Source organism: Pundamilia nyererei, unplaced genomic scaffold, assembly GCF_000239375.1.
Source record: "Pundamilia nyererei isolate P.nyererei 1_Seehausen unplaced genomic scaffold, PunNye1.0 scaffold00126, whole genome shotgun sequence".
NCBI classification, from domain to species: Eukaryota; Metazoa; Chordata; class Actinopteri; order Cichliformes; family Cichlidae; genus Pundamilia; species Pundamilia nyererei.
The window spans coordinates 14,707-37,173 of record NW_005187527.1 but is presented as its reverse complement, the minus strand read 5'-3'; the positions used below and the strand labels follow the sequence as shown (position 1 = coordinate 37,173).

The 22,467-nt window shown below is 40.1% G+C and overlaps 2 protein-coding genes across 4 annotated transcripts; both read right to left on the bottom strand.

Annotated features, from left to right (window-relative positions):
• Positions 1 to 806: 806 nt before the first annotated feature.
• ccdc149a (coiled-coil domain containing 149a) lies at positions 807 to 15,269 on the bottom strand. 2 transcript variants are annotated; one of them, XM_005742981.1, is made up of 13 exons: positions 15,114 to 15,269; positions 14,029 to 14,190; positions 13,578 to 13,616; positions 11,864 to 11,971; positions 11,661 to 11,777; positions 9,852 to 10,024; positions 8,527 to 8,599; positions 8,262 to 8,346; positions 7,528 to 7,672; positions 7,265 to 7,341; positions 6,124 to 6,156; positions 2,934 to 3,038; positions 807 to 2,010 (listed from the first exon to the last, which is right to left on the bottom strand). In XM_005742981.1, the coding sequence occupies exons 1-13, from the start codon at positions 15,162 to 15,164 to the stop codon at positions 1,451 to 1,453; spliced, it is 1,728 nt and encodes a 575-aa protein (XP_005743038.1). In that variant the 5' UTR covers positions 15,165 to 15,269; the 3' UTR covers positions 807 to 1,450. The 2 variants fall into 2 exon arrangements, with proteins under 2 accessions (XP_005743038.1, XP_005743039.1); XM_005742982.1 differs by lacking the exon at positions 6,124 to 6,156.
• Positions 15,270 to 16,891: 1,622 nt separating this feature from the next.
• On the bottom strand, positions 16,892 to 22,109 carry LOC102211805 (serine/threonine-protein kinase ppk4). 2 transcript variants are annotated; one of them, XM_013913320.1, is made up of 8 exons: positions 22,062 to 22,109; positions 21,351 to 21,407; positions 19,141 to 21,097; positions 18,876 to 19,048; positions 18,577 to 18,797; positions 18,095 to 18,221; positions 17,922 to 18,019; positions 16,892 to 17,751 (listed from the first exon to the last, which is right to left on the bottom strand). In XM_013913320.1, exons 3-8 carry the CDS (start codon positions 21,077 to 21,079, stop codon positions 17,541 to 17,543), a joined length of 2,769 nt encoding a protein of 922 aa, XP_013768774.1. In that variant the 5' UTR covers positions 21,080 to 21,097; positions 21,351 to 21,407; positions 22,062 to 22,109; the 3' UTR covers positions 16,892 to 17,540. The 2 variants fall into 2 exon arrangements, with proteins under 2 accessions (XP_013768774.1, XP_005743037.2); XM_005742980.2 differs by lacking the exon at positions 21,351 to 21,407 and having other exon boundaries at positions 22,062 to 22,094.
• Positions 22,110 to 22,467: the final 358 nt, after the last annotated feature.

Below are 22,467 nucleotides of genomic sequence, written 5' to 3'. Positions count from 1 at the left end.
GTTGTGTGTTGACATAATGCCACCATCGTCCCAGGAAAGAACAGCCCAGCAAATTCAGTTGAAAGGCAAACCGGCAATTCTCAGAAAAGCTGCAAAAACCTAAGATCTACAACGTAGACTCTACGGGCCTCAGTTAGGTTAAATGTTGAAGTTCAGAACAATACAATTACAAAAAGCTGAAGTATGGCTTGTTTGTAAGAAGTGCCTGGAGAAAGCTTCTTCTTTCTCAGAAGAGAATGGCAGCAGGGCTTAGGTTTGTAAAGTTGCATGACAACAAACCACTGGACTTTTGGAACAATTTCCTTTGGAAAAATGAGACCAAAGTAGAGATTTCTATATTTCCATAATGCACTGCAACACATTCAGTGGAAACCAAACAGTATATCAGCACAAACACCTCATACCAACTTTCAAGCATGGCGGTGGAGGGACAATGATTTAGCATTGTTTTGGAGCCACAGGACCTGAAGACCTTTGAGTCATTGAGTCAACCATGAACGCCGCATACCAAAATATTCTCAGTCAAATATGAGGCCATCTGTCTGAAAGCTAAAGCTTGGTCTGAATTTCTGCTGTGCGTGAAAGTCTACAACAGAATAAATGATGAGACTGTGAGACACTCATAAAATCATATAAAAAATAATTATGTAAAGTTATTACTGCTAAATGTGGCTCTAGAAGCTACTCAATTATGAGGTGTACGTATTTATAAGAGTGCACAGATTCCTATGAAAACTTTCTTTTTCACATGACTGAAAGTCTGTATTAGCTTAATCTGTGAAAAGGAAAGTGACAACCACCAATGCTGCAGGTTTATACATTTATAAATATCAGTGAGTTCCACATATAAGGCACATGTAGTGTAGTTCAAAAACCAACTGTTAAATATGGAAAAATAAAAATGGACTCATTAATAAGATTCACCCATAATGCTGAACAGACATCAATAGAATCTCCGGTATTAAGATTAAATAATTCACAATTATGTGCACATTCATTACAAGTTTTGGTATGAAAATTTGAACTCATCTAAGAGTGACAAAAAATGCAGCATTCAGTTTATTAACATCCCTTAGGAAGAAGAAAGCAAACAAGTGGGATTATCTTATCGCAGGGGAAAGGAAGAAGGAAATATGGGGCATAGGAACGCATGTTGCCATATTTGTTATTTTCCTAGCTAAATTCTTCCTGCAGGGCATGAAGTTTGCAACTCCATCGATTTGAAGATTTTCTGTTCCTGTGCAGCAACAAGCTTGTCTGGATACAAAGTGCACTTCGAGCTTTGTCAGTGGTGGCTGAAAAAGTGCTTTCTCTCTCTTTTATTGACTAAAGCGGTGGAGAAGACAGCTCGTGAGCACTGGCTGCGTTGTGGGAATGCAACAGTGGATGATTAATGCAATCATCAATAACGACGACAAGGACGAGGATTTAAATAAGCTTCTCGGTTGGATCATGCCAAGTTGTCACTATGACAGGAGTCACTCTGTGCAGAGGGACACTGAACGTCCCACTCTCTTGTACTCGACACCTCTGCAGCCTGGCTCTCTGGAGCTGACACAGAGGCTTCTTCATGTTCAGGTACATTATCGGACTCACTGTTCTGGGATTCACAGGGCCGCTGACCCACCTCCGAATGACTGACAGAAGCTTGTTTAATTGAAAGCCACTGAAGGTCTGATTCAGTTTGTGGGACATCCAGCGCCAGAGCTGCTTCCTCTCCTTCCTCCACTGTGGAACCCAGCTCTTCATCATCATCAACTCCTTCTATCTCATGCCCTGCCTCTTCCACAGGGCTCCGCCCCTCCTCCAGCTCTACGCCTGCATCTTCTGTAAGGGTCACCAGCTCCCCCCCCCTTCTGTCAATCCCATTCGTCTCCACCCTGTCAAGAGTCTCCAGGCTGCTGTGCAGTGCAGGTGCGTCTTCCCTGCTGACACCATCTGTGCCAAGGTCAGCGCCAGCGGTGTGGCACTCCCAAGATGATTCATGTGAACTTCTGTCGTCTAAAAGAACTGGGAAAAGGAAGATGAGATGACTGGTCATTTTAATCGCTCACTTGATCTGAAGTTGGAGCCAAAAAAGTTTTTTAAAGAAAAAGAAAAAAGGAAAACTTTCTAATGAGTAGCTAGAGACAATAATTATTGTCATAACTGATAACAGTAATAAAAAAACCAACCCAAAAACCACACACACGAAACGATATAACAAAAATTGCATTAGACAAGAGTTTAAAATGCATGAAAAAAACGAAACAGCAGCCACAAATGAAAAAGCCCGTATTGATTCTGCTAGAAAAACTTTCCTCTCTCAGAGTTGGATCACAGTGTCAATGTAGAAACTTATTTCAATTACTTATGTGACTGAAGTGCTTCCATGGCAACAGGCTAAATATAGCAGCGGTGCCCCAGACAAGGGGACGCAAGACAAGTGTGACGCCCTGCATCTCAGCAATAGCAACAGCTTAGTTCTGCTTCTTCGCCAAAATATGCTCTCACTTTGGGGATTACTGACCCATATTTGTGGATGTGCAGGCAAAAAGGTTAAAGACTGCACACATAGAGTCCCCCCACCCCCACGCACACACAGACACGCAAAAACACGCAAGAAGAAAGCAACATTACTTGAAGTGGCATCCATATTTATAGTCCTCCCACCCTGATCCCCCCACCCTCTTTCAAAGAGAACATGGCAGAAGTTTCTGAATGTCAGTGGGCGAGAATTTGCCTCACATTTCCAAAATGCCATGGCATTTGGGTATCTTGCACCAATGAGGAACAGGGAGAAGTGGAGGCGGGAAGGGAAAGGACTTGGGTTAAACACGGAAGGTAGAAAGGAGTGTTTAGCATGCAATGCCTAATTGCAGTGTTTACGCCATTAGCGGTAGGAGTTCTTATCATTGACTGGAGAAGCCAGTCACTTGCAATTACACACTCACCTTTGGGTGGATGCACTCTGGGCTGCATGTTTGGCTGAGACGTGACACGTGTAGGACGGAGCTCTGGCTGAAGGTTCTCATTTAGTGTGATACTGTCTCTTGTCCCTGTAACATCAGCGCCAAGGAGAAAAACGCTCCCAGTTACTCTCTGGTCCAAATGAGAACAACAAACAAGTGATATGTAGAGGGTTTTTTGGAGGGTGGAGGAGTGTTAGATTGGATGGAGCACATGTACGATGGTGCATGCAAACACAGGCGCACGTATGCATTGCAGTGCTCACAGGAAGAGGCTCCAGCTCCCTCTCATCTGTCTTCATTAGTGATGGCTGCACGCCTCTTAGGCTGACACCATATGCTACTCAAAAGAGACTGTGCACTATAAACCAGACGTCACGAGTATACACACAAAACTATATGCACAGACACTCTGCTGGAAGTTAGCAGCCTCTGCTGTCGCACGTAGCCTGTGAACAGGCGAACCTCTGCGTGTGTCTCCGACCGTTCAAGTGTGCGACAAGAAAACAAACAGGAGAACGAGAAAATGGATGGCTGGAAGACACAATGCATGAGAATCATGAATGGTGAACGGACACCATATTGTTATGAAAACAGTCCATATTGTTATGGATGCTCAGTGTTTACACTGACATGGGAACAGCGAGCGAGGGAGAGGCTGTTCGAATTCGTCGTACCAGCTGGGTAAATCAAAAGAAGCAAAAACAAAAAAGTCATGTTGTCTAGAAAGTTCCTCTAATTATTTAACTGTGAGACTGTGTTTAGCCATTAATATGCTTTAAGGCTGTTAAACTGCATTCCTTTTGGTTACTTCAACAGGGCCACTACTAAGATATTTAAAACTAATAAACTGTCATAAAACAAAACCAAGATCAATTTTATGATTGTTTTTGACTAAAAACAGCCCGATTAGCCAAATATCTGCTAAATAAAGCATGACAAATCAATGCAATATTTCCACAAATCATTTGTGATTATTCTCTTGCAAACAGCAACAACCCAGTACAACACAGACTGATGATCTGTGGAGGCTTTTATATTTTCACCCAGATACACTTTGAGCTTGATCTGGTCTATTTTTGGCACTAATAACAACTGCTGTGTGAAAAAGACTTGACCCACGAGTCAGAAAACTGAGCCTGATGATGTTTTATGGCAAGTATTGTCAAATCTAATCCCACACGTAACATCAGATCCATATAAGGTGGTGCAGCAGCTGAGTCTAAGCAAACAGACCAACCCTGAGCCACTGCCATCATTCAAGGCCAAAGATATGCAGATATGGGCCATTTTGGGCAGACATAAAAGTGCCATTTAGGAAGATGCTAGAAAGCTGAGCAATATATCGACATCACATAGGCCAGTAGTGTGTGAAACTGCATCTAAACTTGCAATTGTGTTAGGACAGTTTAGATTTATTTTTAGGAGAACAGTCGAGGAAAACTTCACCAGACTGCCTTTTGAAGCCAGTAATAAAGCGATGCTGGTTACTGGATATGCAGACGAAGACCCAGACTGAGCACAGCAGCTGTGTCTCCATGAGGCGTGCAGAACTCAGAGATAGGAGGCACCAGTGGTTTGCTTTGAACCCTTACTGACAGCTGCCTGTATCGTCATCTAACCACCTCTACACCTCTTTGAAACGCATCTAACAAACACGCAAATATATATGTGTGTTTATGCGCATAAAAAAGGACTATTCCATATTATGTGACACCAGATCATACTGGATATTAAAGACTATATCACAAACGGGAGAAGTGTACATAGCTGTCAGCTAGTCACAGGAGCTTACACTATGCAGTGCTGTCTAGCTCGACATTGACAGGAAATGCCTTCCTCTTAACTGGAAAAAGTCTGTCAGTTGACCAAAACAGGGTGCATTCTGTATCCACCTCTGTCTTTTCAATCTCTGATGCACTCTGACAGGTTTTCACTCGCAGTGTTACATTTCAGCTCACACTCATTCAGCACAGGAGGTGGGGGCGCTGAACTGGAGGACTGGGGTGGGGGAAGCTATCAATCACAACTTTATCTGACTCACCGCATCGATGTCACTGTTATTGTTTTTGGCTCTCTCTCATCCGTAGACAATGTAGTCACCTCTAGTGTTTTCCGGGACTCAGGTAGGCAGCCAAGGCCCTCCATCCTATCCCGTTTGCCTTTAATATCAATCAGCCCAACTTCATCTCGCATCAAGGCCACAGACGCTCACATCTCTCTCTATATCTCTGTCTCCCTAACTGTGGTGGACAGCGTGGTCGTCAGGCACTCTGGGCCCTCGTCTACAAATTCCCTAATAACGGCACATTCCCCTAAATGTGTTTGTAATGTGGGCAATCATTTTCAGTAATGGATGCTTGTCAGTTTTATGGCGGAGAGAATGACGGTCTCATGACAGGGCACCTCCATCCAGCCGCAGCCCCTCCACCGTTCAGTCTGCTTCATAGACGGCACAACATCTCCCTCCAGTGGAGATAAAGGGGAACTGCTTTCTAAGTGAGCAAGCACGGTCCCCTTGTTTCAGGCCGCAAATGTTTTTCGATTACGTTTGGTAAATAGTTTTATATTTTTGGACTGGTTTTGCTCTTCTGAGAGTCGGACATCTTTACAGGACAGGAAAAGTCACCAGCTGTGTCTTTGAGGAAAATCTGACAGCCGATACAGCATTTTTTATACTTCAATTTTAAATACAAACATAGGATCAAGGGTTAAAAAGTGGTTCAAAAATTCACTTTCTGATAAAATAATAAGAACTTTGACTTTACACTCTCATATACCAAAACTGTATATGAGAAACTGTCTTCAACAAGGCTCTCATCTGTATTATGAGAGCCTCGAATCCTTCTACTACTACTACTACTCAACAGTACTGTGCTGCCCTTAAAAGAAGCCCAACTGCATCACTCAAAGAAAGCGCTTTTTTTTTTGGTTTCTCTTGTGAGTAAAATTTAAGACAGGTCCACTGGACCGAGAGCATCAGTGTGTGGCACTCCGTCGGCCTGATTCAGTCAGCGGTATCATGAACAGACACATGAGCTGGTGGTCAATGGAGTCAACACATTGTAAACGGTGGGCATGAGGTGACATGTTTTCTGGGCGTCTGCCCAGATTTGTCCTGGCATGACATAGTGGAGGGCATGGATGAACTAAGTGGGGCAGAAGGAATACATACTCCCAATTCCCACAGATACGTGGTAGGTCAAGCCTGAGACGCAGCCAGAGAGGAGAGAAAGGCACAGTGTTATGAACAGAAAAGCTCATTAATGAAAAAGACAGGAGAGGAAATGAATTTAAACCAGCAGGCCAGCTAGAACGATCCCAGCAAAGATCTCCGGGTCATTTAAACAACCTTTAAATGCATCAGATGGACAACACTGAGACAATTATTAAATGATTTTAACTTAAATTGAAAATCATATTTATTATATGGATGCACTCCAATACTGTATCCATGATTTTAGGAGATTTTACATAGACTTTTAAAATAAAAGAGGTCCTAATTTGTTTAAATCAAAATAACTTTAAAGTCATCGTTATCTTTTTCTTGTTTTTAATGGAATATCTATGTAGTAGATGATGACTATGATAGTAACAGAAGATTATTAAAAGCTGTTTTAGCTGATTAGCTTAAAGTTTAAGTAGTCGCGTGTCTGGAGCTTCAGTCTGTGTGGATTTAAACAGACAGAAAAAACAAGTCAACTTTCCAGTTTTTCAGTTTTCTTGTTCTTAGATGTGAAAGATATTCCATGAGGAAAAATCCCCCAAAAAATTAAATAAAAATGAAGTACAACAGTGTGCACTTCTCTTCAAAGAACAGAGCAAACTGGCTCTAACCAGAGCAGAAAGAGAAGTGGGAGGCCCAGTGCACAACTGAGCAAGAAGACATCAGAGTCTCGAGTTTGAGAAACAGATGCCTCGCAGGTCCTCAGCTGGCAGCTTCATTAAATGTTACAAGCATAACACCAGTCTCATTGTCAAGAGTGAAAAGGCGATGCCGGGATGCTGGTCTTCAAGGCAGAGCAAGACAAAGCTATCTGACACCAGCCAACGTCTGATCTTTTGCTTATCTTAATGTTTTATTGGCTACACACACACACATTTATGTTTTCTAATGATGTGGGAAAGATTACATGTTCTCAGCGGTAGTCTTCAAACGATACATTAATATGATTCATTAGTTTTACTCATCATATGTGATCATTTTTCCAAAAGCACAAAAGTGTCTCAAAATAAAGACTGTTGAACTGCTTTTAGTTTTTAATGGATTCATAAAAGGTTTGATGGTGGAACAGTTTAGGTGTTCAAAGACCCACCTGGAAGACTCCATAATCCTGAAACCTCCAAGGTCTTCAGCTTCCTTTCCAAATCTGCAACTCTATTTCCCAAGATCCTGCAGGCCAGGTGAGAAGAAGGGTCAGTGTGTGTGTGTGCGCACACTTATGTCATATTCCAGTGTTTGCTTTATAGGAGGAGAATTCTTGTAACAGCTAGACAAACAATGTAACTGTGTTAGGGGGTTAAAGGTGAAATATTACCATTATGATGCCATCAGCGGCAAAGCAGGAACTCTTAATACCTGTTGCTGTGTCTCTGGTGCTGGATGACCAAATTCTTCTCATGGATCGTCTCCAGGAGAGCAGTGGCGAGAGACTTGAGGTCGGAGATTGACTGAGGCGTGGCTGGTAGACTGCAGCCCTGCTCTTCCAGAAGCATCTCTTGAACTAAAAAGGAGGGAAAGGGGGAAAAAATCAGGATGGGAAGAGAAAGGGACAGAGAGCCACAAATGGAGGGAAGAGAAATGCCAATAATCCCCCAATAAAACTTACACAAAAGTTAAAAATAGGTAACAAAGAAAGCAGGGTGATATAACAAGAGACAGGGAACACAGCATGATAAGAGTAAGACAGAGATGGAGAGTTAGAAACAGATGTCTTCTAGGTGACACTCTCCTAACTTTAACTCCAGAGCCCACTGTGCTGCTTCTGCCAGCAACTGTCAGTCATCATGGCAGGCTCATTTCCCTGCCAGTGGTGCTCTTTACCACTCAGAATACAATTAGTAACCCAGCTGGTGTCCGGCAGTGGCTCGGAGGATCGGCAAAAAGAGAAGTTATTAAATAATCCATTGAGACACGGGTAGAAACAAAGGAAGTGGTTGTTATACTGAAGACACGCCATCAGTTGTAGAGTTTATTTGGCCTGAGAACATTCGCATTAGTGCCTTTCTGCAGTTTCCAGATCAGCTAATACTACATCTATTTATGTCTGAGTTTAAAGAACTCAAAGTGAGCTGAACAGGTTGTGTTTTCACCTTGTTTGGCTGAGAGGACTCCAGTAAGAGGACTGTTATTTGATTTCCCATATGTGCTGGAGTTTTTCCTCCTCTCCAGGGCTGTCTGCAGGGACAGAAAAACAAGAGAATAAAGCTCACCCTGCTGATTCACACAAACATTTTAGTAAAAAGCCACTTCCTTTGCATTAAGAACATTCACAAAACCATACACATGTAAAGAAATTACATGTACCGAGTCAGGCAATGTCTGTGTCACATTTTAACTGCAGCATTCAATCTGTACCTTGTACTTCATGATGTTTGACTTCAGCAGGTTCACCTCCTCTTGCAGTTGATTTAAACGGTCATGTAAATACCTACAGGAACAATGATTAGAAAGACACCCAGCAAAGTCAAAACACACATGACAGACAGAGGAGTTCCACATTACATGTATGATCGCTGTGCACTGTGAGCAGGAGGCAGTGTCAAAAAGAGCATTTGGTAACGTGAATGACTCTTGTTTATGTTTGTCTTGCTGTTTGTCATTTAGCTCGCCCTCTGCCATGTAGAACACAGAAGTCACAACATAAAAAATGCATTCATATGGAAATGAAACCAAGCATTCTCTTCTTCCATGCCTTTTTGATCTTTCATTAGCTAATGTACACCCGGATTAAACATGACTACCACATAAGACGTGGGTAAAAACACTGAAGCGCATGTACAGTAAGGAAGAACATGTCCAGTACTGCTTAGTTAAGCAACGAGAAATGGCCATCTAAATAAAGAGAGAAACAAGTTTATATTATTTCAAAAAAAGGAGGTCAGTCAGTTCATTCAGTTTCCCCAAGTGCCATCTCAAAATCTATCAACTGTCTTTCATGACAATTGCCTCCAGACAGGAAGACCAAGAGAGAAGTTTATTAGGATTACAGCCTCAGAAGTCAATCATTGGCACTTCAGATTAGAGCCCTCAAGTTTCACAGGAACCAAACACATCTCAGCAGGAGCTGTTTGGAGGACACTGTGCAAATCACACCTTTATCATCTAAGAAACAAGAAATGGACATGCACGTGTCTCTCATTGTTAGTTATGGCGAAGATGGTGTGATACTGTGAGGACATCTGCTAGTGACACAGATGATGATTTACTCAGAATTCATCCTGCAGCAATTTCTGACTTCTATTATTATTGCACAATAGGGGAACATTAAAGCCCCTCTCAAAAAAAGGATGGTGTTCAGAATCAGGAACACCTGGCATCCACGGACATCCAAACCTAACCACTGTTGAAAAGGTTTTTGGATGAGATGCACCACAGACTAAGGAAGAACAGCCAGGAGGTGCTCAGCGTGTGAGAACTCCTTCAAGACTGCTGAAAAAGGTGATGATGAAAGGTAGCTGAGAAAATGCCAGGAGTTTATGAAGTTAATACTGAAGTCAAAGATGTCTACTTTCAAGATTTAACATACCTTTTAGTTGGTTTACACTAATTACGTTTATTAGGTAAATTCGAAGTTTGGTATTAAATAGTTTTGATGTTTTAGAAGATAGTATTGAGACTGAAAAATGTATTTTAAAAAGTGTCAAATGATGACACTTCTGTCTGGCACATCTCTAACTCACTTGTTTTCCATGCACAGGGCGTCCACATCAATGATGCGAGCCTCGTGGTTCCCCAAAATATGATTCAGCTCCATATTTAGTCGCTCCGCCTTCTCTCTGAACACAGTGCGTTCAGCCTTCACGTCCTGGAGCTCGTCTGTCAGTGCTTTCATGTTGTTCTCCATCTCCTCCATCTAGAAAAAGGCATGCAGGCAGAACTGTTTGTGAGGGAAGCCACGGAAACGTTCACGTGATGGATATTTCAAAGCTTTTGCTCATTAAAGTAGAGTTTGCTGAGGCTGCATACACTGTTTTTAGCATTCAGCAACTCAGGAGCTCCCCTGTTGTTTTAAAGTGAGCAGCTTCCACTCTAGTAGATAACAGTTAAGTGGCTCCACTGCGGGTTTCAAAGAGGAGGAAGTATTGTTTATCAGTCTAATACATTTACTGTGTTTAATGTGCAGAGAGGATTCTGCCAATAATAAAATGTTCTACTCTGAAATTAAATTCAAAGCACATGGACAGTAATGCGCCGAGTGTATTTCCAAGCAAAAAGTGTGATTCACTATGGAAAGTTTTAAACAAACTGAATGAATTACTGGGCTTACGTCTACTGAGGAAATCTATAATAAATGTCTGTCATGAGGCCCTGACTAGAAACGAACAGTTCCAGAAACGTCAGGTTTCTTTAGAAACTTAATAATTAGATAAATCAGTCTTATTAATATGTAGTTAAAAATGATACAAGTCACTACATTGTTCTCTACATAAACCGTAGGACAACTTAACCTTTCAATGAGTGTAATGAACACTTGACCTTTGACTCCTGACCTTGAGCCGAGGTCATGGAGTAGATACACCGATGGCATAGATTTAAAATTCCTACATTGCTTCATCCTCAAGTTATCAAATTCAATAACTTGCATGTCTACATCGACCGCCCGTCCATCAGGGTTACGACAATACCCGATCAACCAAGACTATGAAAAGCAGAAAAGAACACCAGTTACTGGTTTTCAATAGAAATTGTCACTACTGAATCACTTACTACTGGACTCAATTGCCATTTACACTCACCCTGTTCATCCTACATCCATTTACCTAATGACACACACATTTTCAAACCCTGAATGGACAAAAGATTCAAACCTAGATCATTGTTGTGAAGTGACAGGTATAACTAGAGCTGTGCCATATCATGTCATCAGCAACAACACCGGCATAAAGTTTTATGTGATAAAAAAAAAATGACATAAGACCAAGTATATGTTGGAGCGATTTAGTGCCTAAAAAGGGAGCTACTTCAATAATCTCCAACTAAGCACAAGGCTTTGTAAGATATGCAACAAAAAAGTTCCTGCTAAATGTGGAAACTACAAACATGTTTCACTATTCCATCAATCGTCAGTGTCACTGGAGCACTCCCTATGACAGGAAAAGTGAACAGTGGATGGAAATTACTGATGGAGTTATACGTCAGAACTTTAAGCACATGGTTAAACAGCTCAAACCAAGCTCCACCACCCCACATAGAAAATGCTTTTATTTGTATTATTTGACAGTACTGTGCAACTGCTAATATGTTACAAAGCGATCTTAGGACTTTAACAATAATTAACGTCCTAGGTAGTGATTTAGACTTTTTTTTTAAAAACAGTCTTTCTTTTGGATTAAATTTGTAAATGACATGTCCCTGGACGGAGTTCCCTCCTTTTCCTTAATCCTGTAGCAACATCCTAATGAATATTCCACAAAAGAAGAAATGGACCTGAAAATGAAGGATTAATTGCCAACCATATCAAAGTGCTTTGAGGTAAGAAATACATCCACCTGTAGCCCAGCTCTCTCTAGCTTGCAAACCAGATCCTCACGCTCATGGGCGGGGAAGTGACGCACCCCGACCTCTTCATCCCCCAGCCTCTGTCGAGTAATGGTCATCCTCAGGAGCTGCAGAAAAGAGAAGTTCAATTTTTTACTTCTCTTAAATAGTTAATCTCCATGTACGTTTGTGCGAGTACCCCCGGTTACTTCACCTTGTTATCCCCCTGAGCCTCTGCAAGCCTCTGAGTGAGCTCCTTCACCTCCTCGGCAAGCTGTTTTGTTCGTTCCCTTGAGTCCCTCAGCAGCTGAGCCAGGTTCACCTGCGGAGCAGGAGGAGGAGAAGAGTGAATGCACAACAGCTTGTGCCAGGCCAGACAAGGTTCAAATACCCCAGGAAATCACATTTAATCAGCATCAAACATTTTCCTTCTTCAACTCAAGAAAAAAAAAATGCCTATTTTAACATCCACAAAATTTCAGAGATAAAAACAAAGTCAGTCCACAATCCTGTTCTAATGAAAGAGACAATTATTTAGTGCCATCTAGTGTACACATTAGTATTTTCATTTTTCATTTCATGGGTGTTTTGTTACTATTTCATTGTATTTTGTAGTGCTATTCAACCAGCAACTGTTCAGTGTCACGGTGTCCCTGAAAGCACAATAAGACAGAGTCATGCAGGGCCCTATGTTACAAAGCAAGTTCAGCAGAACATCTTTCTGTTATCTGGATTCACTTAACCTAACACTGGCAGTCAGGATAAGCAGTCACACAAAGCTGGCTATCAAGGCACTAAGTTAATCCAAGGTTTCCCCTGCGCGTTCACATGAAAGGGTTGGCATTGGCAACATTTAGAAATAGCAATTATCGATGGGTTTACTGGCATCAGAGTAGGTCATCTTGCATAGGAAAATAAAACTATACTGTACAAAAAATATGAAGAGGTTAAAAAAAACATAATACAGACTAAAACCAACACAAGTGCCTCAGATAACACAGCAGCATGGCAGGAAAAGCACTGTACAGCAGTTTAGTGTTGAATGAATGTGTGAGCACTTTCAGAGCTTTGGGCAGTAAGACAGGAAAAGGCTTACAATATTAATAAAGTTTAGGCTATTTGAAGATGCAAACTCTCTATATTAACAAACTTGTCAATATTACGACTCTATCATTAAGTTTAGAGGACAGTTTCACTTTTTATTTTCTCAGCTACAGATCTAGTGGTGGTGGTGGAAGTGAAGCTAACAGAAAACAAATCATGGAACAAAGTTGCATCTAAGAATCCAGATTAATCACGGATGTTGATCAAGGAAAGACAAAGACTTCAGATGGCACTAAAAAAAACAAACAACTTTCGATGCTCCTATTCTGTCCTTCTGTCCCGTGCACAGAGGTCCCATGGATAGTGCCACTATTTTCCAGAAAACTGAGCGGTCAGTAGGTGAGGATCTCATGCGTGCCGATCTCTAGTCTGGGAAACATCCTGCTCCATAGCAGGTTAGGTTCACAGCACATGTTACGATGGCGATGTACACTGATAAGGAGTGAGCCACCTTTGCAGTACAGAAAAGTCAGGTTTAACCAGGAAGTTACCTGGAAAAGACAAAATCCTGCTTCATAGTGCAGGCCTCAGGACTTGTAGAAGACACACCCACCCTAGAACAACAATAGTCTGGGATTCTCACCTACTTAAGTGCATTCAATAGGGAGAGAGAGGAGTCTGATTAACCTACACCCTGATATTTATCCTGCAGCACAAAAGAAATGGCCTCTGTATGCCAGCACGAAGAATTTCAAATAAACAACCAAGCTGTGAATTTAACATAAGCATTGGATTAACTGTTTATGAATTACACACATTTTTAATAGACATTACCTCATTTAACTGTACCTATTAGCATATGTATTAATAAAATTAAAACTTACTTGATTGCGTTTTTCAGGTGGCAAAGAGGGGTCACCATCCTGGAACATGAAAAAAAGACTTCTATCATCAGCTGCAATAATACAGCAAATACTATAAACTGTAGCAGCGTGCAAAAGGAAAACTGAATATCTACATTTAGCTGCTGCCAAAAAATTTAAAATATTTTCTTTCTTTGGGGTGGGCTTGAATAAAGAAACTCTATCAGAATTACACAAAAAAATTGATATTCCTTCAAGAAATCTAGAAAATACATAAAGACAAAATCAGATCAGGATCTGCAACATTAAGCAAAGTAATGATCCTGTTAACATGACAAAAAATACCACAAGTGTGAAAATGAATTTCAACATCTTGGAGCGGACTGTCGATTCATTTTGCTCATGGCTGTAAAATACTTCATGCTAAAGGGTGGTCACAAAAAAGTACCACCTTGAAGGCTGAACCACTCACAATGAGTTCCCTGTACTTCTTCTTGAGTCCCTGGTGGCGTTCTCTCAGCTGGTTGGCCATCAGCTTGTACTGGTCTCTTTCCTGCTGACAGGTGTCCAGCTCTTTGGACAGGATGAGGAGGGCTTCCTTCTTACTCTCCAACTTCCGCTTACACACCAAGAACTTGAGCAAACAATGCACGAGAGCCATGGTGCTATGAGATATATTACTGCTGACTGAATTGGCAGTAATGTTTATTTCAGGGACCACAGCTGGACATGTAACATCTGTATCAAGCTTGTTCTTGGTTTTATCATGTATCTTTATGTTTATCTTATTCTGTGATGGGAACGGTTACATTAATTGTGCAAACAAAACCAACCCTAACCTGTTTCCCACAGGTGGAAAAACACACTGGAGTGAAGTGTTTGACGTACAGATAAGGCCCACAATAATGAGCAGTGGAGACCGATAGCAGTCAGACCAGCTTATAACCAAATAGCAGCTCCTATCATGCAGCACGGTGTGCTGTAGTAGTTTTGTTAAGTTCAGTGCTTGCCATGTCTTTCAGTTACAGTAAAATAAATCAAAACAAACAAACATTTTTTTCATTACTGCGTTGAATGCTAATTATTTTCTTATTTCTATGGTCTGTCAAATGTTATAAAGGTGCAGGTTATTCGATATTTGCGGCATATAGTGCTAATTAAATTAGCCTACAAGCTTAAATTACTGCGTTAGCGCCAAAATACACACACGCTTACCTTCATATATACAAATAGCTTACTCGGTAATACTCTTAACAGGTTAAACGCGAGCCCACAGGTGGGTCTACCCTATCTCTACACAGTAGCATCATCATATAGGGGTGGGATGGTGTATTTGCACCAACACAGTCGTATGCTATCAGCTTAACGGAATAGCTAGCAGAAGCCATCAAAGAAGAGCCCACCGGTGTCAAAAAACGTTGAGCTCGTGTGTGTATCAATGAACGTCCAGGTGTATGAAAGCTAAGAGACAGAGGCTCGTTTCCATATGGACACCGGGAAACATCTATAAAACCGGTCCGTGTCTGCAGCTGTTTACGGTCTCTCCCCCTCACTTACCTCGCTGACTAGCCCCTGCCAGTCACTCTCACTCCTCTTGGAAGACTGCATTATTCGTAATATTTTGCAAAAATGTCACGACACACCAGCCCCCCTCTCCTCATCCGTTTGTTTATCCTGCAACGTCACTTTCTTAGCCTCCGCTGTCAAGTTACGCAGAAAGACAAAACATGGAAACGACTTCCGGTACGTCTGTGAAAATAATATTATATTTGAAGAAATTCAGTTTTGGACAATTTTATACAATGAAGTTCTAAACGATTTTATAAGAACGATTCGAGTTATATATATAAGAGATTTGAGATAAATAGTGGAGAATCAGTGAAGCTGACAATAAAGCGGAAATGGGTTCCTTCATAATAAAAGCAGAAAGTCTTCCACTAAAACAAATTCCGTTTCAGCACTTTTTGGAGAGAAACGAGCAAAACGCTTAAATAATACAAATTATATGGGGGAAATGCACTGTTTTCTTTATGTCTATAGACCCTGTAAAGTTTGTAAACAGTGATGGCCTGGGGACTATAAGGTCTATAGGGGGGTCCTTTTGTCCCTCTGTGGGGGGATACTCCCACTAGTTTTATATCTGGGACTCTCCACCATTTGACCTTAGAACTGAAGAAGCTTCTGGGATGAGAGGTGAAACGTCTTCAAGCAACTTAAAGAAGTCCAGACGCTTTTCTTTGCAAGCTCCTTTGACTATAAGGTCTATAGTGATCATTTGGTAATGTTTATAATTTGTAAGAAATTATACACATTGTGTGAAATTATGCATCATTTCCAGAAACTGTTGCTAATCCAGGGACCCTAGGCAGTTTATATAGTAAATTTAATACAGACTGATTAAGGTGTTTAGCCCTGCCCCCCTTTTAACCAACTTTATACCAATCAGATACCCCTCGCAAACACCAGATATCAGCTTATAAAGGCAGGAGCTTGTTGAGAGGCAACCTGTTATGGAAAACCTTGCTGGGAACCCTCAAGCCAGGCGTTTTCACTGTAAAAAGCCTGAAAAAACAAACAAACAAACAAGGGCCACTGCTCATTCAGTGTTAATAACATAGTAAAGCACGTGCTGTTTCTCCTACTTTTTGATGCTAATGTAAATGGAATGTATTGGCACTATATAGCCACCATTACAGATAAGTATTCAGTTATACTTAAAACAATTGACTGCAGGTCATGAACTCATGAAAAATATTTTTGAGATCATGCACAAGAGTGCTGAGGGGTTATTTTGCCCCTTTACCACTGGACATCTTTTTAAACTCAGTCAAGTTTCTCACCCTTGGCCTTGAGAAAGAACCCAGGTTCAAGACATTTCAGTTTTGGTTTCAAGTTTCAGATCTGCAAGATACTATGTTTTTAATTGAATGAAATTAAATGAAATTCAGCATTTCCACATTCTGAAGCCTGATTTCAACTATGCTGGCGAACGGAAGGAGCACATCTTTCAACTTTTTTTTTTTAAAAAAAAGGGAATTTATTTAGCTACTAAACATTAAATTTGCAGTTTTTTACAATATGAAAATGAGATAAAATCTTTAATAAAACATACAAATTCTAATATATTTGGTAAATTCTCAATGACATTCACTTTAATTCAAAATACATGAATAGAAAAGTTGGCATAGTGCATAATACTAGTATACAGTTGACATGTTGTATATAAATTTTCAAAAATGAAAATGCATACTTAAGGTATTTATTTGCTTCACACAACCAAAATAAAATACATTAAAAAAGGAAAAAGTAGGTTTTATCATTTTCCTATCTGGAATAACGCTGTCTATAAAAACAGAAGTGGAAGAATTTATTCTTAAGTACCGCCAGTGTATTTTTATTTTTATTGGGCGCCAGTTTAGCTCAGCGCGTTGTGCAGACGCCTACATGTCATATGGCCGAGAAGGGCCGGCCCAGGTTTTAGTCTGACCCGCGGTCCTTTGCCTCATGTCTTCCCCCTTCTCTCTCTGCTCCTGCTTTCCTGTCGTTTTTCCACTGATCTATCTACTAAAGCTGAAAGTAACAAAGAATTTTTATCACTAACATTTGCAAATACAGCCACCATAATAGCACATTTTAAATTAACTACTAACTATAAAACTATACAAATAACATTACTGACATCTAGTACTAGTAGCTCCCTTAAAATACCATCTCTCCTTCTATCAGGATTTGGAAAGTGGTCACAATGAACAACAGGTGCAAAACTTTGGCTTATTGTGCAGAACAAATTTTGATTTGCTAGTTTGGTTTCTGTGGTGTGCTTATATATACACGCTTGAACAAAATATCCTTCAAAGCTTTCATTAACATCTGTACTTCTAATAATAGTATTTGCTTATATACATTTTCTCTGAATGGTTGTCACACTGTACAGGCCTTAATGACAGCCTTCGTCCTTACTGAATTCAACTTTGTTTAAAGTCACTATTGAGACTCCTGAACTGGGAAACTCAGAGGGTCGTCCGTACTTGTAGACATTATTGTAAAGGCGGTACAAATGTCCTTTGTTTCTTCTTTTTGAAACATTTCCTTCTTTCCTTCTAAATTCCAGCCTTTATCCTTGGTAAACTTGTAAACACACCCAAAGAGATCAGGAAATAACACCAATACGTCAATGTGAGGAGCGTCCTCATGACTGTGAACAAGGAAAGTTTTATTAATGAGTAGTAACAGAGAAGTAAGCTTCCAAATCTGTCATAGTATCAGAAATATTTGTGATATGTGCATATAGTTGCAAGAAATTCATATATATACACATATGAATATGTGTTCATGAAATAATGTTTTTCATTTAGTTTAACTTACTTATGCTCATGGAAATTGCGTATAAAGCGCAGTAATCCCAGTGTGGTTTCAGGGTACGGCTTTCTGCCATCCATCTTCTGAACCAGCTCTTCGGGAAACTGCAACAACAAAACATGGTGGTCATGAACTGGACTTTAGGAATACATAAGTTTGACCTCTCATCTGTAAGTCACCTTATTTTTCCACAGTTTGAAGGATCCATTAGCACATGCTTCTAGTGAACCAATCAGCTTTTCATCAGCATTTCGACAGTTTGCCACCTCCTCCCTGTTGCCGGTCTTCCTCAAATATTCAAACTGCCTGGAAATAAAGCTTAAATTACGCTTTATAAGTAACAACATAAAACTAAGAGGAAAATCTTGAATAATAACAGAAGCAGCAAAAAAGAGTCATGCTTAAAAATACGAGAACAGAAATGTATGAAACAAATTTAGTATTTGCTGCCAATGTTAACATGCCTGTCTTAGTACAAGACGGTTTGACCTCATTTTCCCAACATATGGACTAAGCCAAGTAACAGACAGAAAACTTTCCCCCATGTGTGGGAAAATGATTGAAAATCCTTCACAGTTTAGGCTCTCATGAGCAAATCTATTCTTGCTTTACTAAAGTTAAACTAGAAATTGCAGATTCTGTTACAGCATGACTTCCTTACTCTTTCGGAGTCCAGAAGAAGGGATGGTTTAAGCATTCTTTTACTTTGGGTCTGTCCTTTGGCTCTTTGTTGATCATCCACTCGATGAGATCCTTTGCCACCACATCTTGAACATAATCCAAACTGTACTTTCCATCATAAATGTTTGACTCACATTTATAGGATTTGCCAAATGGATGGTGGCCTCCAGAGAGGATATAATAAATCAGCATGCCTGCCACCTTAATAATAACACATCAGTTTAGGTATTTTTACCAAGGCATCTTTCAGTTAATCAAGTTTTTATGGACCTGTATTACCTGGATGTCAGTGCTTGACTTGTATGATATCACAGATTCTTCTGCTTCTTCTGCTAAAGTCTCTCGAGCCATCCAGCATCTGGTTCCTGCACTGCGTGTACGTAAAGTTGTTTGGCCTTTGAGTAAGCGTCTGCTTATGCCAAAATCAGCTAATCTTGCCCTCCCAGTAACATCTGCAGGAGGCATAAAGTACAAAACTCATGAAAATAAATCATTAATTCATGACATCTGTTTTGTTTTTCCCTGAATTTCAAACATGTCTCACCAATTAAAACGTTCTGGGGTTTGAGATCTCGGTGAAGAATTTTAGGATTTCCGCAGTGAAGCACCTTTAGACTTTCAAGAATTTGTTTTACAAGTTCCTTTAACATCAGTGGGTCATGGTCATCATTCTTGATATATTCTTCCAAGGTGTATTCACAAAGTTGCAGACAAAGATATCCAAAGTTCTCGTCCTCTGCAGCATCAACATATCGTACGATATAAGGATGATCGAGTTCAGGAAGTCGCAGGATTCCTTCTTCGTTCTTCAGCACTTCATAGTTGCTTTTAGACATTCTCTTAATGGCAACTTCTGTGCCGTCCTCTCTCAGCCCCAAGAAGACTTCAGTACCATCACTTCCCTTTGCTATTCTGAATTCTGCATCATTCACATAAATAATGCTTCTGATTCTGGATATTTTACTATCATCTGTGCCAACAAGTTTCTCCAGTTTTCTCCTCCACCTGTTACTGATTGGAAGCCATTTTTCTTTTTCTGATTTTCCATTGGTGCTGTAGTCAAAAGGCTTTAAATTTGAAGTTGATTCTACAACAGAAACCTTTGTTGTTTGATCAGTTGCTGCAGTGGAAATGTCATCATTTGGGTCTTCTTGCTTTTGGGTCTTTTCCTTCTTTTTCCTTTTCTTTTTCTTCTTCCTGACTAAAGTTGAGGCTGTGTTTCCCTCACATTCTGAGTTTGGTTTACTCAGATATTCTTTCAGACTTCTCAGCACCTCTTTCAGTTTTTCATTCAATTCCATTTCTACAGATGTCAGTATGTCCTCGGGCACTGAAGTTATGGCCACTGATTTAAAAATGTTAGCTGCCTTTTCAGCTGACAGCAGGTTGGCGAATATACCGTATGTGTAGACCCTGATCTCAGTGGAGTGTTGCTCATTTACAAAAGGGAAAACTGTTTTGCATAAGTTCTCTAAAAAGTTGACGTGCCAGTCCTTTGTGCCTTTTGTTTTCTGTGTTATCACATACAGTGTTTGTAGCACTCCTGCACAGATGTCAGGTCTCTCTTTTAAGCAAAGCAGTTTCAATAGTTGTGGAATTATAGCTACTGCATGCTCATCTGTTATTTGATCCATTGTGCAGAAAACTGCACTCAAACTTTCAACTGCCCTCCCTACATGTGTCTTAGGGATGTTTGGAAAGCGGCTGGCTGCACCTACAATGTAAGTATTCACATTTCCAGTTTTCTTTAGCCATTTAATACATGCCTGGCAGTATTTATCTTTCCCTCTCCCAGTTACAGTAAAAAGGATTTCAGTCATGGTCAGATGAGACCTAGGATCCTCTAACAACATGTGACTGTTGAACATTTTAAAAACTTCGTCAGGTGTTTTTTCACAAACAGCAATTTCCATATCAAAAAAATGCCTAATTTGGGAACACACTCTATCTCCATTTGATGCAAGGTGATTAATCATCTGAGATATTTTTTTACTGTTAATAAGCCACTGAGGATCATTTATGGGTGGAAGTGTCACCAAAGCGCCAGCAGAGATGAGTCTTTTCATGATATCCTCCCTGTCTTCAAAGGCTGCAACTTGCAGTGGTGTGGGTATCTCTTGTTGCACTGGAGCACTCCTTCCATCTGGGCTAGCTTTTGCCTCGAGCAACAGAGCCACAAAACAAAGTGGTGCTTTAGAATATGAGACATAATGCAAAGGTGTCCACTGGAGTTGAGAAGGTATATTTGGGTCTGCACCCTGACGCACAAGGTAAGAACAGATATCTGTGTTGTGATTTACAACAGCGGAGATCAGTGGGGTTATATAATCACGCCACTTGCTACAAGGGTAAACTCCATTAACATTATTGTGCTTCAGTAATTTCTTGAGCTCTTTGAGGTCATTGTTAGTTATGCACTGGATTATAGGATGTGTCTCTGTTGGTGGGGATACTGCCAGATGTAGCTGAGAGATGATATCCATGGTTTTGCTTCACATTGCCTGCGAACGAGAAAGCACTGTCATTAACCAAGTAATATTAAACCAGCTTTACCTAAAATACCTAAAAAATCCTAAAATCCTTAAAACTGGAGTTTAAAGGATGTTTATTTTGATTTTTTTAATAGTTGTTTATAAATGTCTACAGAATCCTAAGATTCTATTTAGACTACAAATGGAGTATTTGTGCAATGCAAAAATAATATTTTGAAAGCATTTAACTGTGTTTTAAAGGGTTTTGCATGTATAACAGGACCTTTTCTTCTCTCCATTCCTTTGTGACTTTGGATTTTTGTGTTATGACATACAGCATCTGGAGAGAAGATGCACAACATCTTGTTACAGTGCAAAACAGTTGCATTTAAAACAAACTGCATCTAAACTCTTTACACATGTCTAAAGTATGTATGGGTAGTTCAGTCAATAAGTAAGTTCTCTTTCAGTTATTTATAGGCTACATGACAAATTTTAAGAAAACTGTTGTTGGATTGGAAGAAATTTTACTATTGGTGTCAGTGTGGGTGTCTGCTGTTTAAGCTATGATCTCTCAATACAGAATGAAACTAGAGAAATTTACTGTTGGGATTCAGAGATGTTATTCTTCCTTCACATTTCCTGTTGAATGTTTTTTTAATGTAAAGACAAATGTGCATATGCCTAGTGTATATATACACTAGGCATATGCACACTTGCCAAAACATTCGGCTTAATATGACTGAATAGGAATCTTAACTTTAAATCTCAGGAGGATGCGCAACGGGAAATACAGGCTGAGAACACTGAAGGCGGTAAAACTTCGGAGCAACACGTACGCGTTGAAGAATTCAGACTTATCCGAGACTTAAGTAAACTTGAAATCCTTTGACGTTGAGTTAAAACAGTAAGTCTACAATGTGTGCTGTTTTTACGCTAACATAAGGATTATTTTGCAATACCGTTATAAAAAACTGTAAGAGAAATAACTTACCGCGCCAAAGGTGAGCAATTCTGCATCTGAGCGATATCTTCCTGCTTCTCGAAGCGGTTCTTCCTCTTTTACGGGTCTTCCGGTTTCAGCAGTGTAATGAAGTCTGTAGTTACTATGAAGTTTTTGGAGAGATTGCTACTCTTGAATGTTTTTGGGCTGGGGGAGCTATCAGGTCTCTCGGTTTATTAAAAACATACAAAAAATAACTTTGGATAAAAAAAACAGATATATTATCAAAGAAAATGACGGTAACAGCTTTCAGATTTAGATAGATGTGGCTTAGATGTGGTTTATAAAAAAACCCCCAACAATATGGTTGTAAAAGAAAAAAAAATCAGTCTCAGTGTTTCATGTTGAACGATGTCCTTATTTCTAAAATGCATCAGCACTGCAGAAGGAGCTGTGA

Coding starts and splice junctions, on each gene's coding strand:
- LOC102211805 (XM_013913320.1), bottom strand. CDS start 21,079: ATGGATATCATCTCTCAGCTACATCTGGCAGTATCCCCACCAACAGAG. Junction 19,049..19,140: donor ACCCCAGAACGTTTTAATTG/GTGAGACATGTT, acceptor TGCCTCCTGCAG/ATGTTACTGGGAGGGCAAGA. Junction 18,222..18,576: donor TTCTTCTGGACTCCGAAAGA/GTAAGGAAGTCA, acceptor CTTTATTTCCAG/GCAGTTTGAATATTTGAGGA.
- ccdc149a (XM_005742981.1), bottom strand. CDS start 15,164: ATGCAGTCTTCCAAGAGGAGTGAGAGTGACTGGCAGGGGCTAGTCAGC. Junction 13,617..14,028: donor AGAAGTACAGGGAACTCATT/GTGAGTGGTTCA, acceptor TTCATGTTCCAG/GATGGTGACCCCTCTTTGCC. Junction 3,039..6,123: donor CGTATCTGTGGGAATTGGGA/GTATGTATTCCT, acceptor CTGATGTTACAG/GGACAAGAGACAGTATCACA.